Source organism: Magallana gigas, chromosome 1, assembly GCF_963853765.1.
Source record: "Magallana gigas chromosome 1, xbMagGiga1.1, whole genome shotgun sequence".
NCBI lineage: Eukaryota > Metazoa > Mollusca > Bivalvia > Ostreida > Ostreidae > Magallana > Magallana gigas.
In genome coordinates this window covers 59,653,646-59,671,818 of record NC_088853.1, presented here as the reverse complement: position 1 = coordinate 59,671,818, position 18,173 = coordinate 59,653,646, and the positions used below count along the sequence as shown (strand labels likewise).

The window sequence follows — 18,173 nt, the reverse complement described above, 5'->3', positions numbered from 1 at the left end:
GCTACTTAAACAGCTTATTTTCTTTATATTTGTATATTACTGTGCATAAATAATGGACCAAATCGGGGCGATTTCATTGACACGTTCGAATTGTGTGGGGACTGCTCTTTTGAAAAATTTGTTAAATGAACAGATTGACTTTCATAATTAGAAAATTAGAAAATTCATTACTTTCATGTAATGTGGTATTTGACATCTTCACGTGCAGTATTGTCATCAAAATAAACAAAAAAATCAAGTATATATTTTTTTAAAATAGTTTCTTTCCCATCATCGACATATTACAGCGTAGCGCAGTACGTTAGTGGGTTCACTACAAACCTGTAGGTCATGAGTTGGGATCCCGTTGAGGACGGAAAACATTTTAAATTTCCAAAGATTTTTAAAACGTATTTTTTTTTTTGTTGAATACCGTTAAAGAAAATTCTAAACCGGTAAATGTATTTCAATTAAAATATTTTTAATCCACATTAATATCGACCGATGTTCCTTACCACCTTAAGAGGATGGGAGGGTGGCTTTAAATCTCACTCAGGTTGGGATATTTAAATCCTATTACATGTAGCTAGTTTTCCACTTGATTTCAATTTATTTGACCTAGTTTTGCATTAAAGCGAATATATTCACTTATATAGGCCTATAATGAAATATGTATGTATTTATTATTCCAACATGATATTTAGGAAATTTTCTTGAACTCAGAAATGTCGGGAAAGTCCCCAAGGTGGTTGGGCCTTTGGTCTTAGGAACGATAAGTCTTTCCTGAGGAACTTTCACACAAATAAAATTTAAAATATTTTTTTGTTTTTATTTGCAATGATTTTTATTCAATTTTTAAAGTCACGTTAATTAAAATACATTTTCTTAAAACATGAAGCAGCTTTTTCAAATGATTTGTGAACAGAGTAAGAAAAATATAAAAATTATGTTTTGGGGAAATACTAAAAAAACATTGCATTAATAACATTTTTGAATGTTAAGAAGTGTTATATTTTTTCACATTTTTTTCACATTTATTGCCCGAATGAAATATCCATCATATGACAAAAACAATTCTCTCAATTCATTAATAGTTCACGTTTTAAAATAAATACTTTAAAAAACATGAATTTTTTTTTTTTTTTTTTTTTAAATACCGATAATATCCCTATCATCATTTTAATATATGATAAGTATATGCTTTGTGGTCTTCTATTGCAAAATTGGAATAAACTGTTGGTGTATAGAGCCACCTTAACACGTTGTCTATAGTTTGATTCGCCCCATTTTATTCACAGAATGGGACTGTGGTTATACCCGGTATGAAGGTAAAAAGACCACTTGCAAACATTTTACAAGCATTTTTATTGAACGCAAGCGTCAATGAATCTTTTAGTATATAGTAATAATTTTGTTTTTCGAGGAGGGGAGCATGCGCGGATCAGAAAATTTTTCCGGGGTTGGGGTTGGTGGTTTTTTGAGTTTGCCAAGGGATGTCCGAGGCATTGTTTGGTAAGTTTATAATATACACGTAATTGAAAGAAATTTTGCGGGGGGGGGGGGGGTATAGAACCCTTCCCCTTCCCTTCTAGATCCGCGCATAGAGAAGACCGATGCCGATAATTTTACTGTAATTTTAACCATTTTTATTAAATTCTTCATTTTCAAAATTATCGGAATGCCAATATTACCTTTCAAAGCAGTTAAAACTTAAGATAGGAACTATTTAGTCTCGGTGAGTATTGCGTCCGCGTACGAAAGAAATGGCAATATTCAAGAATGGATGACGATCTGGGTCCTAGGTCGTCCATCCGATTCTGTTTCAGACTAAGAGCTACAGACCTGCAGTTAGAGATTGTCAAATTCTTATTGAATATGTCAATTTGTTTTGTCTCAAAGAATCGTTTTTTAAATCAATAAAGTTTTACATTAAAAAAGAGAGAAATTTGGCACAATTTTAAATTTTAGGATTTCACATTTTTATGATCTAACAAAACTTCAAGAAACAACTCTTCTTTGCTTTATCCAAAATATTGCATGAAAAAAAATGTACATCGCATTTTCTTTAATTACAAAAGGATATACAAATTGTATTTTTTCTTTATATGCGTTAATGAAAACGTAAATCAGCAAAGGGATAAAGAAAATGAGTAATTTCCAGGCACGTAGCATCATTTTGAGAGTATGTGAGTGGGGGGAGGGCAAACTCATCGAACAAATCTTGACAAGCAAAATAAAAGAATTTTGAATTTACCAAATTGGATATTTTCCGATATGAAGTCTAGCATATATTTTCTTACTATCATAGACTTGAAGCATGTTGGAAAAAAGAGATATTGATTCAACCAGTTATTATGAGCAGATCATGCATGCATTCCTCTATGTTTTTTACAATTACATGTATCAGTTTCTACAGGTACTTACTAAGAAGAAATACATTTCAAAAGAGATGATATCGGTCACCTATAGTTCATTTAACAGTTACAATGTAAGTTCCAGCTTGTCTTTTCTGCCACATGCAAGCACGTGTGTAATCCTGATTCAGAAATAGGTATCATGAGCGGTGAGGGGGGGGGGGGGGTGGCATCACAACAAGATTGTGTACTAGCGTACTAGAATGTACATTCATTGTTAATTTACAATTGATGTTGAATTATTATTAACAAACAAAGTCATTAAATTATTATAACATGCAGTCTAAGGATGTCCGCCTACTAAATACACAATCATGCTCACACGTCATCCGATTACAAATGACTGTACTTTGGATTTATAAATTGTTTTAAAACATTCGATCTGATATGTCATTGTTAACAACTCAAAACTTTGAACGATTAAATTGGTTTTTATACCTATCCCGACCCTCACGAAAGAATCAATTCTGACCAATGGAAACTTGATTTACATGACTCCGCGCCAGAATGTCTCATTTATTAATTTGTCGCAGTTATAGTAGACGAGTCCAAAAAAGGAACTTTTGAGACACATCATACATTGTGACCATGTACAGAGAATGCAGTTTAGTTTGTGTCCATTTTCTTATTTTGAGAGTCCTTCTTAACATTGCTTTAAAACGAGGGAGAACAATGAATGTTGTTAATCTTTATGTCATATAACATGTGAAACTGTTTTCATTCCACCCACAAGCTGAAAAAATGAAATAATTTTACTGAAAACAATATAAATAGACGTCATAAATCTCATATCAAACGACATATTACCAGTTAAATCTGCACGGGTTTTTTAATGAATTTACGAACAGCGGCAAATTCTAAAATGTAATTTTTAAGTTTATGTGAGCTGCAAGTCTGTAGCTTTTGTTTGAAAAATTTCGGATGGTAGTCAATTTTTCAGGGATCCAGACCGCGAGCTACATGTATGCAGCTAAGGAAACTAATAACTTCCAATGAAATACTTTGTTTAGTAATGCAAGCTTTTAAGAAGGCAATACTTATATTTGTTTAAAAAATAAAACCCCAATTCTTCGCCCTACATTCGCTTTTGTAGAACAAGCAGAACCAGTATCAGTCCGACCCTCACCATATACATTGTTCGAATTTAATTGCCCTAGCATTGCAATGCTTTGAATGTACACAATTTCTTTAAAAAAAATAATCACTTAAAGTGTTTATCTATATGGCTACTAATCTAAAATGTACACATAGCGTACACATGTGATTCAAAATAACCCAGACAGAAAACGTGCTTTATATGACGGCCGTGTGTTGTAGAAAAGTTGAGTTTAACTACCATGCATTGGAACCATTTTATTAACACATCTCCCAGTACTGAAACAATTCAAGTTGCCTTCATTACAGTAAATCAGTGAGGCGTTAAACATGTGTACGTCCAGCTCTACAAGCATATGCACTGTCGTCTGAGCGACGACCTGAATACAGCTAGCGACTCTACTATCGATCGGTTACCTGAGTATCGTAATGCATCTAGATATAGAAAGGCGTACAGTTATGAAATAAACAACAAAAATAAAGTCCTTTATGAAATGAAAATGTACAAAGAGGCCAAGAGGGATCTTTAGTATTCTTACAATGACTCTTTACGGAAAATTAATTTATTATCAATTTTAGAAGCAATATTATTCACTGTACAGCTGTTTATCTTTACAGTACCATACCTAAGTGATATATTACGTAATTTGGGGGTTGTTCAGTATGGAGTAATTTTAAAAAGACTTAAGAGCCCTCTTGGCCCCTAATTTGAGGGACCAGACTCTTTTTCTTGGTATCAAATGAAAGGTTTTGCAAATATAAACATATTTGTTATTTGTTCATATTTTGTTCACAAAATGTTAACTGTTCTCGAAATACCTGCAGAACTGTGTTTTACGGGCCGAACTTTAAACTCCTTACATCAACAAAAATGTTTAGGTAGCATATTGCACAGAACATTACTTTAAGCAACTTTTGCTCTTGGTCCCTAATTCGAGGGACCAGCCTCTTTTTCTTGATATCAAATGAAAGCCTGTGCAGTTTAAAACAATTTTTTGCATTACATGTCTTAACAAAATATTTATACATCGAAAAAATATTACAGAAAAAGTGCAAAACTTTCCTGACAAAATTTGGTGTTAATATTGAGGTTCAGGCGAGCTTCGAGGCCTTTAACAATTTTCCTAATTGGAAGCATGGAAGAACATGAACAAACAATTATCCACAATCACTTAAATCTTCAAGCTTCTCGGAGTAGATGCATGGACAAAATGACCCTTAAAAATTTACAAAGTCGTCAATATCTAACACCGGATGTCACGTCATCATTTAAAATTTAACTAATCTGTAGCGACGTCAAAGGTCTATAAGTCCTGATAATTTGGTGCAAATCGTTGGAATGCTTTTCTAGAAATAACGCTCCAAAAATGTCAGAAAAAAAAAGAACACTAGAGCAGAGCTCGTGGCAAAGCCCCGAGTAGGTCTCCCGTTGTTGCTGCAAGTTGAAAATATATGACTGATATGGTATCAAACGATTATAATGACTAAACTTTCAGTTCTGCTTTTGTTATAAAAACGTGTTGCGATTGAAAGCCTGTATATAAAACGTGTTTTGAAAGAGAAAGGAAGGAAATGTTTTAAGAAAACTATATTTCGAACAGTTTATGTAATCGTTTCAAACATTCTTTAAAAAATGAGATGTTTAATGGCGAGTTAAAATTGCAAAGGGTAGCAAGCATTGTTTTAAACAGTTTGTACTCATAATTCATGTCAGGAATTGTATTGTTTTAGTATGTCCCAAGTTATTGCTTCCGTCACTTTTTGATAATCTTTAAGAAACCTACACATACCTGTGAAAGAAGTATCCCAGCAGGCATTTCAACGTTGATTCAACGTTGAAACAACGTCATGCCTCAACGTTGAAATGACGTTGAATTTTGGTTGAATATGAAAGTTGAATGGACGTTGAAATTTTGACGTTGATTCAACGTTGATATCTGACGTTGTTTCAACGTTGATTTAACGTCTTCTGACGTTGTTACAACGTTTAAATTTAGTTGATAATTGGTTGAAATGCTACAACTGTTTGACCTTGAACACTGATTTTTTTTCGCTAATTGCAGTGAATCATTTTGCCTCAAATTATTTTATGAACAACATGACACCAGAACAAATATCATTAATCAATTTATTCAAGAGAGAAACAGTTAAATAAATTGAAAGTATCACTTAAAATCACTGATGGATAACCTAGCTCACATCTGTAGCCAGCTTTTCACAAAAACATTAGTTTAAGAAGATGAAAAAGAGTAAAATCATTAGTTCTGGTCAAGTGAACGTGAAAAACAGTCAATCTCTTCTCCTTCTTCCACCTCCTCCCACACGCTCCGGGGCATATTTTAGGAATTTAGCCAAATCTTCATTGAATTTTGATTCTGTATACTGTGTATGAGATGTCAATACAGTTTCTGAAACAGACATAAAGGTGCTTTATAATATATGTTCCTCTGTATATATTTTTTTCTTTACATAAAGACAATTCAACCAAAATTGGATCCTTTGATCTGCTCCAGTGGCTTTTTCCTTGCAGATCACGGGATCTAATTTCAATAAGATTGCCATAAAGATAACACACCATTTTTAAATAGATGTATACTGTAGATTCCTAATTAAACACAAGGAATTAATATCCATGTAAAATTGCCAAAAGCACATCTCGCGGATTTTATGATCTCCCTATTAATTTTTGGCAGGTGTAAATTTAATGAATATATATGATAAAAATTATGTGTTCTAGCAATTTGATGCATTAAATAATTGAATCGCAAAATGAAGTAATCATGAAAAATGAGGAATCTACAGTACTCTGCGTCTGCACCAACTAATCAAATTATGTTTTAATTGTTTCAATCTACATGTACTACAAATGAGAAATTTGACAGTAGTAAAAATCAGAAAACATTTTACCTTTTATAAGGAGGTAGAGTTGGGAGGAACCAAAAGCTTTCTTTCCCCGTTTTCCCTTCATGTTTAGACCAGCCATGTACGAGTTTGTCATAGTTCTGAAAATAAATTGAAATATGTCATACTTCAAATATTTAGTATTTCATATCACTCTGTATACAATGTCATACATTGATTTTTTCAATAAATGATCTTTAATTATTCAGTAACATCATTCTTTATTTACCTTAACATTGCTTTCTTCATGTGGTCAGTACCATCTGTACCTCCAATCTTTTGAAGCAAGAATTTCTGAAATGCAATTGTTCATTTTCATTCATACTTTGTAGTGTTACTGCAATATATAAATTTACATTCCAAATATTTTTTGCATGTAAAGTGTGTGAAAAGATACTGAAGTAATAAGACCGTAACACACAAACGGAGCTCAAAGGTTAAAATGACGAGTTTAACCGTGACATAACAAACTTTGAACGCTGTAAAATGCAACGTCACAAGCGAGAATCAAAGTTCACGCTTGTGGCTGTTACAATGGCTATTCCATTAATTTGAATTTATCCTTAGAATAAAATAGAAATTTTGACATATAAATCACATTTGCTGACAAAGCAAGAAGTTAGAAAAATGTAAATATAAGCTTTAAATCATTATTTTTTGAAAGATATAGTCTCATAACTGCAGCGGTGTGTGCATACAAATTTTATAATGCGCATTAGTTATTTATGAAAATTTGTATGCACACACCGCTATTGTTATGATACAATATCTTTCATAAAATAATGATTCAATGCTCAAATGTATAATAAAGGAGAACATTATATTCATTCTATACACAATTTCTAATTTTAATTCTGCATTTCAGTCATTTTGTGTCATATCAAGAGAATAAAAAACCTGAGTCCAGCACCAAAGGTTTAATTTTTTTTGTAATAATTCCTGACTGTTAGAGAAAATCTTTGAGGGTTACTTCTTGTGATTTAACTTGAAGAATAATTCCCCTCATTTGATCAAGAATTTAGAGTTTATGTATATTCACCTCACCTCACCTAACCACTTCTTGCCCGCTGGCACATAAGGCAGGCCCATTATGTATAGTATGTATATAAAAATACAACATAACTAGAGCAAAGCTCGTTGCAAAGCAACGAGTGGGTCTTCCGGTGGTGTCGAGAGTAAAGATAGAAGCTCCTGTAAGAAGCAGAGTTCTAAAACCAACTACAAAGAAAATAAAAAAAAATTTTTTTAAAAAAATCGAATAATTCTTAGTACGACTTAACAATGTCTGAATGATTTCAAGAACGAATTAACAAAAACCTTTACAATTTCTAGAACGACTTAATAAAAAAAAGTCCCGAATGTCTTCAAGTACGAATTAACAATTTCCGAATTATTTTAGGTATGAGTTAATTTAACTTTTAAAATAACACTATTTTCTTAACCAAGAACGTGGAAACAAAATTTCCGGAAAACTCAATTTTTAAATCCCAATATTTTTGTAATGGATCGTCCCATTTTAAAACGGATTTCAGTTTTAAATTAAGCTTAATAAAAGCTCCTTTGTTGCTTTATGACTTTTATCAAATTGTTGGTCAGAAAAGAGTTATTATAAAAAGACTTAATAGCCCTTCTGGTCCCTAATTTGAGGGGTCAGCCCTTTTTTTTATATCAAATAAAAGGTCTTGCTAATATAAACATATTTTGTTCTACAAATGTTAACGAATGGTTAACCGTTACCGAGATATCTAAACAACTGTATTTTAGGGGCCGACCCTTTAGCTCTTTACCGGGGCCACTAATAACAACATTTATGGTATCATATTGTTCAGAACATTATTTTGTTCTACATTGCTTTTAAAAAATATTTCTGCTTTTTCAGATATTTTAAAATGATCAAAGTTTTGAACTTCTGGCCCCTTGAAACCCCTAATTACGTAATATATGACTAAGGTATGATACTGTATAGATAAACAATTGTACAATGAACATTTTTGCTTCTATAATTAATTACAAATTATTGTTCAGTAAACAGTTCTTGTAAGAAGATTTAAGACCCCTCTTGACCCCTAATTGGAGGGGCCAGCCCCTTTTTCTTGATATCAAATGAAAGGTCTTGCAAATATAAACATATTTTGTTCAACAAGTGTTCACAAAATGTTAACCCTTCTTAGGATATCTTTACAAATGTGTTTTAGGGGCCGGCCCTTTATCTCCTAAATGGGGTCATAAACAAAAAAATTTAAGGTAACATATTGTACAAAACATTATTTTAAGCAATTTTTGTTCTACAATGCTTTTCAAAATATTTCTCCTTTTTCAGATATTAATGATCGAAATTTTGAAATTCTGGCCCCTTTAAACCCCTTATTACGTAACATATGACTTAGGTATGGTACTGTATAGATAAACTGCCGAACAATGAACATTTTTGCTTCTATAATTAATAACAAATTATTATTCAGTAAAGAGTTATTGTAAGAAGACTTTACAGCCCTCTTGGCCCCTAATTTGAGGGGCCAGTCCCTATTTCTTGATATCAAACGAAAGCCCGTGTAATTTTAAACAACTTTTGCATTACATCTTATAACAAAATATTTATACATCAAAAGATATCACAGAAAATGTGCAAAAATCTCGTGAAAAAATTTGGTGCCAATTTTCAGGTTCAGGCGAGCTTGGAGGCCTTTAGCAATTTTCATCATTGGAAGCATGGGGGTACATCTACATACATTCATCTACAATCCCTGAAAATTTCAAGCTTCTATCTTGATTAGTTTCGGAGGAGATGCGTGGACAAAATGACCCTAAAAAATTTACAAAATCGTCAATATCTGAAACCGGAAGTGACGTCATCATTTAAAAAATTTTTTAAAATGTAGCGCCGATCATGCTTTATTTTTCCTGAAAATTTTGTGCGAATCGGTTGGATAGTTTTTGAGAAATAGCGCTCCAAAAAAGTCAGAAAAAGAACTAGAGCAGAGCTCGTGGCAAAGCCACGAGTAGGTCTTCCGTTGTTGCTGCGGGTTGAAAATATGTGTGATATGGTGTCAAACAATTATAATGACTAAACTTTCAGTTCTGCTTTTGTTATAAAAATGTGTTGTGATTGAAAGCCTGTATATAAGACGTGTTTTAAAAAAGAAAGAAAGAAAATGTTTTAGGAAAACTATTTGTCGAACACAGTTTCTGTAATCGTTTCAAAAGTTCTTTAAAAAATAAGATGTTTAATGGCGAGTTAAATTTTCAAAGGGTAGCAAGCATTGTTATAAACAGTATGTACTCATGATTCATATCAGGATTTATTTTTTTTAAACCGAACCCGCCTACAAAACACGTAACCTTTTCTATTGGATAACTTCTTTATTTAAATCTTTCTAAATTTTTGAAGACTATGTGCAAGTTGTAGAATTATTACGTGCTGACAAAATTTAGTAATTAGTCAAGATTGATGGCTTCCCTGAACTTTTCTACAGGGAAATGTGTGTCGTCCGATATTTTTAAATGATACGAGTAGACTTGGACATTCAAAATAATATATAATCAGCTAAAGAAAAAGATCAGCGGGAGAATTTATGCAAAAGCAAGCATCTAAATTTTACACCAGATGGTGCTGTTTCATAGAGACACCGCTATGTAACGTGAATTAAATAACCTTATTAACAGAAATGAATATTACTTCTCTCGACAATGTAATAATATGCAAAATCGGTATTTTTATGTCAGTGGGTTGACTAAATAAATTGAAAAAAAACTTCAATTGCGCTTGCGTTAATTGGAATTCTGGGATGGAATTAGACAGTTCGTGTAAGAGAAATTCGAAGAAGTTATGAAACTGGTCAGTTTCTAAATCAAACAGCGCATTGATGTATTAAAGGACTATCATGGGTATCGTCTGTACCCGCGGTCCGGAATCTGTATGTGCAGTCATACATTGTATGTACATCGATACACCTTTACCTCCCCACCTACAGCCATACAAATTAGGTTGCAACCTTCATATACACATGCATAGTATTATAGTTCTGGAAACTATTTATCTTGTATTTTAATATATTGGGTATTCATTGTTCAGCTAAAATTAGTATTCCACTGGCTGTAGCTAACCTTGTAAGTAAATTAAGTTGCATTACAACCTCATAATACACAACTTCAATTAAAAGTTGTTTTTTTTAAATCAATTTTCATACAATTAGCAATAAATAAAATTCCCAATAACGCACATCTATCTCACTTAAGTGTAACTTTGAGAAGCGCATATATATCTGGGAGGCAGATATGTCGCTATATTATAGTCTGCAAGTCAAGTGAATTATCATGGTCTTTAAAAGAAATAAGAAATCTGTCGACACTTGCAGTACTTTGATGAGTTCTATGGCGATCGACTGCATTGCATAATGTAGTCGTATTTCCCAAGAACAAAATTTCCTTTGACTTCAAACTTTTGATTATAATACATTATGAATGCTCATAACTATAGAAGTTTAGCGTGTTTAACAGGTTTATTTATTAGCCACATTCTCAGGTTACGATTTCACATCTTCAATGTGAAGATGATTGACTTCGAATAATAGTCTTATTGTTTATAAAAGCACCCTTCCAACTGTTACTCAATTACATATGTTCTGAGAATCTTCGGTCGCACGTGGCGATTGAATTAATACAGACTGACCGAATTAACAAACGGGTGGGAAAATGAAACACGTTGAGGAGAAAATGTTACACATAAGAAAAAGTCACCAAAAATGATTTTCGACAGTTCTGGGGATCTTTTCGGCAATTTAAAAAAAATCCAGCGCGAGCACTTGTCAGCGGGGCGGGAGGAGGAGGGACGCAGCAATGAGTTCGCTTCCACACTGAAACGAACAACCATGTAGAAAAGACTACAGAGTGATTAATATGTGACCGATAGAACCTAATCTTAAGTTGTTTAAAATTCATGTTAATATTCTTTAAAATAATCATCAAATGCCTCAATTCAGGATAATTCAGGACATTATTTTATCGTGCTAGCACCTACCGCAAACATGTAACATGGAACTTTGATTATAATTTGATTTGATTTTTAAACTACCTTGTACGCTATCGTATAATTAAATCAATGCTTAATCAACTGTACAAGTAAAATAAATTTATCTTTTCATCTTAAACCGATATAATAGTTGAAAAGACAATAAAATATAGTTCTGTCCGTGCAAAATATGAAACATGAACGCGTGATAAGGTACGTATAGAAGAACACGAGCCGACCGCGGATCACTTGTGCACTCGCGCTGGATCTCCTCGGCCATGTGCGAGGGATTATCATCATTTAATATTTGTGTGTGTGTAAGGGGGGGGGGGGGTAATTTTTTTTAGATATACAAACCAACCATTAATTTATGTCTGACGATGTTTCCGATTTGGAGTAATATCGTTCATTAATATTCACTTACACTCAAATTTTTAATAAAATAAATACAAGATGGACAAACTTTTATAACATAAATTTAAAACAGTTCTTGTATTTACGGCTATATAAACTCAAACACGTTCATATTCATCTAAGTGTGCGTCGCGGTGTGCGAAACTTCTGTATTAGATAACCGCTTACCGCTAGGTAGTGCAGCCGTGGCTGATCTCCTCAGCCGTGGATGAAGGATAGATTGCGTAAAGGTACAACGCACAGACACGCACAGCTCAGAACCCAGGAAGATTTGAAAAGTTTGCAGTATAATGACCATATTCTATCAAATAGAAGTTCTTTATTTTAAACTTGAAACCCACAATTGATCTATGTCTGATATTGCTTTAGATTAAAAATGACATAGCTTTTATTAATTAACTGAACGATTTCTGAAATGACACCTAATCGTTTAGTCCCTAAGCTTTTATGTGTAATCAAAACTAAAACAATTCTTGAGTTTGCGGCTAAATAAACTCATATTTGAGAGACGCAACTCTCGTGTATTAAATAACCGCTGACCGCTAGCGAAGTAGCCCAGCCGCGACCATGGTTACCGATTTTCTCGGCCGCGGGCGAGGGAGAGTTTCGTTAACTTGGCCAAATTGCCGCGGGTACTGGTCAACACGTATTACTTTTTACCCTCATATTATGCAATACCCGAACACAAAAACAGTTTTATGAGATCAATAAAGTCACTAACAACATTTTTTGCAGCGACGCCCATATCGAAAAATTTACCGTTTTAGAGTTATGAGGCAAAGACTTTTAAGGGATCTAGACCCCTCATTTTAAGGGCTAGCCCCTTTTTTATGGTATCAAATGAAAGCTCTTAATATTCTGCACAACTTTTGTTCTATATGTGACTAGAAAAAATGTACAACTAAAAAGTTATTGAGCAAAGATATAAGCAAAATTTAACATTTTTTGAAACATAAATTTCGATCTAATTTTTTAAGAAGTAAACGTGGGTTAATCAAACATGTAAAACTAGGAGGACAACGTTCAAGATGTCTACATTAAAGATTTGTAAATTAAAACTACTTGCTACGGATCAACTCGGAGCCTTTGCAGGTACACGAGACCCACTAAAAAAATATTCAAAGGGGAATAACTCAAAACCGGAAGTAGCGATTTCACAATCTTTTGTGCTATAGTACGCTTTTGTCATTTCCAATAAACCCTGAAAATTTGAATAAAATCTAATGACAAACAAGCGAGATATTACAGTTTAAAGAAACGTCTAGAAGAAAAAGAAGAAGAAAAATAATAATGAAGAATTTCCAACAGAATCAGTACAAGGTCTTCCGTTGGAAACGGAAGACCTTAAAAAAAAGAATAATAAAGAAAAAGAAACCGTAGAATAACAAGAGGGTCTTCCGTTGGAATTCTACACGAAACATGACAATTTACATCTATTTTCAATTACTTACAAAGCTGGCTTTAAAGTCCCTGTTTTCAAGTCTTCTGTCTAAGGCTTCAAATCCTTCTTCTGAGTCTATGGTAACAAGATCAACGTCTTCTGTATTTGAAGCTGTTGTTACTCGACTCTTAAGACGGTCTCTTATTTCAACAAGAAGGTAGAGGACTCTTCTCTGAAATCCTGTGAAACAGAATATAACTAAGTATTAAACATTTAACACCCAAGGCATCATAAGCAAAAATTCTAGTCTCATAAAAGGTCCCTTGAATTGAAAATTTGTAACACATCTAACTGTACTCACTTTCTTCGGTCATGGGAAAGGAGTCTGTTGAGGACTGATGCTGCTTTCGCTTAGAAAGAGATGGAAGTGTTGGGGTGCTCTCTACACTTAACCTGCTACAAGGCCTATCATAGCTCCTGGAATGTTCAGATCCTTTGTTCAGTCTTTTTGGGCTTTCTCTTCTCAGGGTTGACCTTTCACTGCTTTGTGACATAGAGTGCCTTGACCTATTGTGATGCCTGTCTCTGCTTTTTGATCTTGAAAATCTTGAGCTGTTCAAAGAGTGAACAGGACTCCTGGACCTTGAGATTCGTGACCTTTGTGTTTAGCGAATTGGACTTCTGGATGTTGAAATTCTTGGCCTTTGTGTTGAGCGAATTGGACTTCTGGGTGTTGAAATTCTGGGCCTTTGTGTTGAGCGAATTGGACTTCTGGATGTTGAAATTCTGGGCCTTTGTGTTGAGCGAATTGGACTTCTGGATGTTGAAATTCTGGGCCTTTGTGTTGAGCGAATTGGACTTCTGGATGTTGAAATTCTGGGCCTTTGTGTTGAGCGAATTGGACTTCTGGATGTTGAAATTCTGGGCCTTTGTGTTGAGCGAATTGGACTTCTGGATGTTGAAATTCTGGGCCTTTGTGTTGAGCGAATTGGACTTCTGGATGTTGAAATTCTGGACCTTTGTGTTGAGCGAATTGGACTTCTGGATGTTGAAATTCTGGACCTTTGTGTTGAGCGAATTGGACTTCTGGATGTTGAAATTCTGGACCTTTGTGTTGAGCGAATGGGACTTCTTGGTGACATCGACCTATTCATCGAGCTCTCCCGACTGTTTGAACTAGCCCAGGACTTGCTTGGTGTAATAGACCTGCTACGTCTGGTTTCCATTTCATCTCTAGTAGAAAGCGAAGGTGATCGAGACCTGTACGACTGAAGTGATGACTGGTCTTGGTTTTTTTTAGAAGATATTTTTTGGGGTGGTTTTGGCGGCATAACTGGTGCTGAAGTATAATATATCAAATTGTTGGAAAATGCTCCAAAAAAAAAAGGAATTACCATAATAAATTGTCCTCTTTTATATCTGGATATATATTTGCATAACAATATCTAACCTGCTACAGGTAACTTCTTCTGCATTTTTATTGATGAATTGTCTTCAGCAGAATCTAATTAAACAAAATTTATATATATTTCATTAATCAAAATATCAAAGTAAATAACAAATAAAAGAATCTTCAAGTTTGTAGATAAATTGCAAGCTCACCCATAATAAAGTCACTCATGACCTTCTTTTTTGGTTTCCTTTTCATTACTGGTTCTGAGTCACACTCAGATTCCACCGCTGTCGTCTCATCATAGTCCTCACATTCTCGATAGTCGTCTTTATTTAAAAGAAAAACAATGCATGAAGAGAAGGTACAATTGACTTGATGAGAAATGTATACAAAAAATTCTTTGTTAACTTTGTTGACTTCCCTACATTTTTTACATCTTCAAACATAAATTACTCGGTTTCTTATCAATAAATTAAGAAGTTACCTGATGAAAACTTGATCTTTATCAGATCAAATGAAAGCCATTTGTCAGCAGGTTTCTTGCATTCTTTGAGTGCAGATTTTGCATTTGATGTATTTGGCCATCTTATGCGATTTCCTTCAACCCATACACTGGGTATGGCAAGCTCCATCTCTTTTTCATCCTCTCTCCACACAGCTCTTACCCACTTCTTGTCCATCTTAATTTAAAAAATCAAAATTAAGCAAAATGCTTAAACATATTATGTTTTTCAATAAATAACATAGTTTGTTTTTTGTCATCAATGTCACAAGAAAAGAGTTCTTTGAGTTGTAATGTTTAAAAAAAAATTTTTATCTGACATATATTTTATTATAAAGTCACCAATTCAGTATTAAAGAAATTACAATTACCGGTAGAACTAATTTAGCAATATATATCTCTCTTTACAATACTTGATAGTGCTAAAAACCAACCTTATCCTAATATTGCCTTTCAATTCCATGCAGCAAAGGAAACAGCACATATTTCCCATCATAAGGCAAACATGCAACTTTTCTATCTATGTCATGCTTTCTGATTATTTTTTCCCGTCCATGCCTCTGCAATGTTGTGTTTTTCACAACGGCAACATTTATTAATTTCGATTCACATGGATTATTTAATAAATTTTCCAGTCTCTGTTGTGAAACAACTTTGCATATCAATTCTCCATTTTCTCTTTTTTCTTGCAAAAATGCAAACGACTGATCTTTTAAAAGTAAACAACTGTCTTTTCTTTTTGTGGAAAGATAGGTTGTTGAAACATTCATCCATGGTTTGACAGTAGTTCTTTCCAGTTCAAACAACCGTTTAGCAACTTGAGCAATAGGATTTTGTGCTTTCTTCACAAATTTCTTTAACTTTTGAAGATAGTTTTCAAATCTAAAGGCACTTAGTTCATTTAGTGAAACACCATAATTTTTAACATCATCACTTATGTGTACAAGAGAGTGAATGTTGTAGGTAGTAAATGTCTCTCCGTATATCTGGGGTGCTTTCTTGTCAAAGTATTCAAGCAATTCTTTTGCATAACTCAGGTAGTGATTCCTAGAAGCATCTCTGGAGTCAAGTAATATTGACATGGCAACCGTTAGAGCTAGGAAATGTTGATACATTTGGTCATGCATTATTTTGCGGAAAATAAGTGGGCCAGTGTATAGAATGCATTGCCTGTACTCTGTTGCCTTCCATCGATCGAGAACCTCAAGCGAACGTGGCTGTCTTGCGAATTCTCGAGGCATTTTCCCATTCAGAGCAACAAGTTTGTCCGAAAGTAATTCTATTTGCAGATGGGATAGCTTGCACTCTCGTGGTCCTGATTTTAAAAACATCAAAATTCTTTTCATCACACCAAGACACACAAGATGCATATAATCAAGCGGAAACGATTTGATACAATCGATACCAATATCAACTAAAGGTGACCTCTTTAATTGATAATCAGTATACTGCAATTCATTGAAATCTTCTTTAGTTCTCTTTTCCGGCATATTCATGCCGTCTGGTTGTTCAAAAACAACACGTCCACGCCATACACCTTTAATTGTGCATCTATCGCATTTAAAGTATGCATTGTGTCCTTTAGTACATTTCAAAAATGACCTTGCAGGAGCATCACAAATAAATGAGTCAATGATCACAGCAAAATGTTTATCATTCAATTGAAACCCAGTATTTTCAACATTACAAAGTTCTTCAACAAATTCCAGCAAATACTCCTCAACTGAGTCTGGTTTCTTTGTTCCACAGAACAAAGCAACAATAAATGGTTCAAAACTATTGACACTGCATAGGATTGGCCAAAATTGTACCGAGGAAGACTTAAATAATGGTACTCCATCGATGTTAAATGAAAGTTTAATTGAGTTTTCATCTTCAAAATGATTTGGATGTAATGACACAGTTTTCGTAAGTCCTGATAGCAGCCCAAAATAATAATAATTGCCACCACATTTTCTAATGATATCAATACTTTGAGGTGTCTGAAGTAAAGTACGTGCATCTTTTGGTACTCTGTGGCCTTGCTTTCTAAAAATTTCAAGTATATGATTAATGCATGATCTAGTGCATTTAAACTTTGTAGCCCATTCTGCAATTTGTGATGGTAAACATTCCTCAGGCTCATTTTCATTATCTTCATCACTTGTTAAAACAACGGACATGGAAGAATCACTGTCATAATCTGCTGGTTCATTAATGTGCTGCTGTTGCTGATCTTCCCCAGAATCTGACTGCACAGAGGAGGTGTACCTTTCAGGAGTTGTCTGCTGGCCCCCAACTGCCTGCAGTTGATTTTCAACATCATTTTCACTGCTGCTTGATTGTGCAAGCGCATGAACAAATGTATTGTACCGTCTCCAGTTTCTGAGATAGGCCATGTCTTAAATAGAACAAAAAAATACATGCACGTGCAGCTAGTTTTTGTTTCTATTGATTAACCATTATAAATAATATCATCACTTTGAGTTAATATTAACATCATAATCATTACAAATATAAATACTTATATACTAGGCCTAAAGTACTGTCTTCAATACTGTGAATTGAATATGGACTGTTAGTGTTAAAGGATTTATTGTTTTCCTTTAAAGACCATCGAAGGTAAAAGATAAGATTATTACTTTCTATATACTGTATTACAAAACGGCTTCGATCAGTTGCCTGGGTACACTTATTGAGTATTAAAACTTGCATCGTTATGTTGGAGACCAAAGATCAACGACAACAATAAAATCCCAATTCTATTTATAGTTTCACTCTTCTGTTAACTTGTACGTAAATCGGAAATTCTCTTAGTTAACTCGTCCAAAGAGTCATTCGTGATACGTGTGAACTATCGTACATAACATTACTAACGTTAGTGGTGAAAAATAAAAATAAAAACACCACAAAAAACATTAAAAACTTAAAGACATTTTCAAGGCTAACAATACTTTGATATTATTAGACTAATGTAAGTTAGAGATCGATCAATTTTTACATGCATTCTCTGTTCGTTAGTGGTGAATTCAAAAACACGCGCCATGCGGTTAAGCATTTTTTTCTAGCTTGGAAAAAAATAAAAACATTATACAACATGCATTATA

General features: G+C 33.8%; 1 protein-coding gene across 3 annotated transcripts in view; it reads right to left on the bottom strand.

Annotated features, from left to right (window-relative positions):
• Positions 1 to 5,599: 5,599 nt before the first annotated feature.
• LOC117687862 (uncharacterized) overlaps positions 5,600 to 18,173 on the bottom strand; it is a 13,366-nt gene continuing 792 nt past the window's right edge. Inside the window, exons 1-9 of one of the 3 annotated variants that reach the window (XR_010711396.1) lie at positions 15,522 to 16,107; positions 15,070 to 15,265; positions 14,795 to 14,911; positions 14,643 to 14,696; positions 13,554 to 14,531; positions 13,263 to 13,432; positions 6,619 to 6,683; positions 6,396 to 6,490; positions 5,600 to 5,896 (exon numbers count right to left, since the gene is read on the bottom strand). Coding sequence is in view for 1 of the 3 variants with exons in the window: in XM_066077471.1 (XP_065933543.1) it covers positions 5,778 to 5,896; positions 6,396 to 6,490; positions 6,619 to 6,683; positions 13,263 to 13,432; positions 13,554 to 13,746 (642 nt within the window). In the remaining 2 variants the exon portion in view is untranslated. Of the gene's footprint in view, positions 5,897 to 6,395; positions 6,491 to 6,618; positions 6,684 to 13,262; positions 13,433 to 13,553; positions 14,532 to 14,642; positions 14,697 to 14,794; positions 14,912 to 15,069; positions 15,266 to 15,521; positions 16,108 to 18,173 lie in introns of those variants that run through there. The other 2 variants (XR_010711400.1, XM_066077471.1) reach the window with 2 other exon arrangements.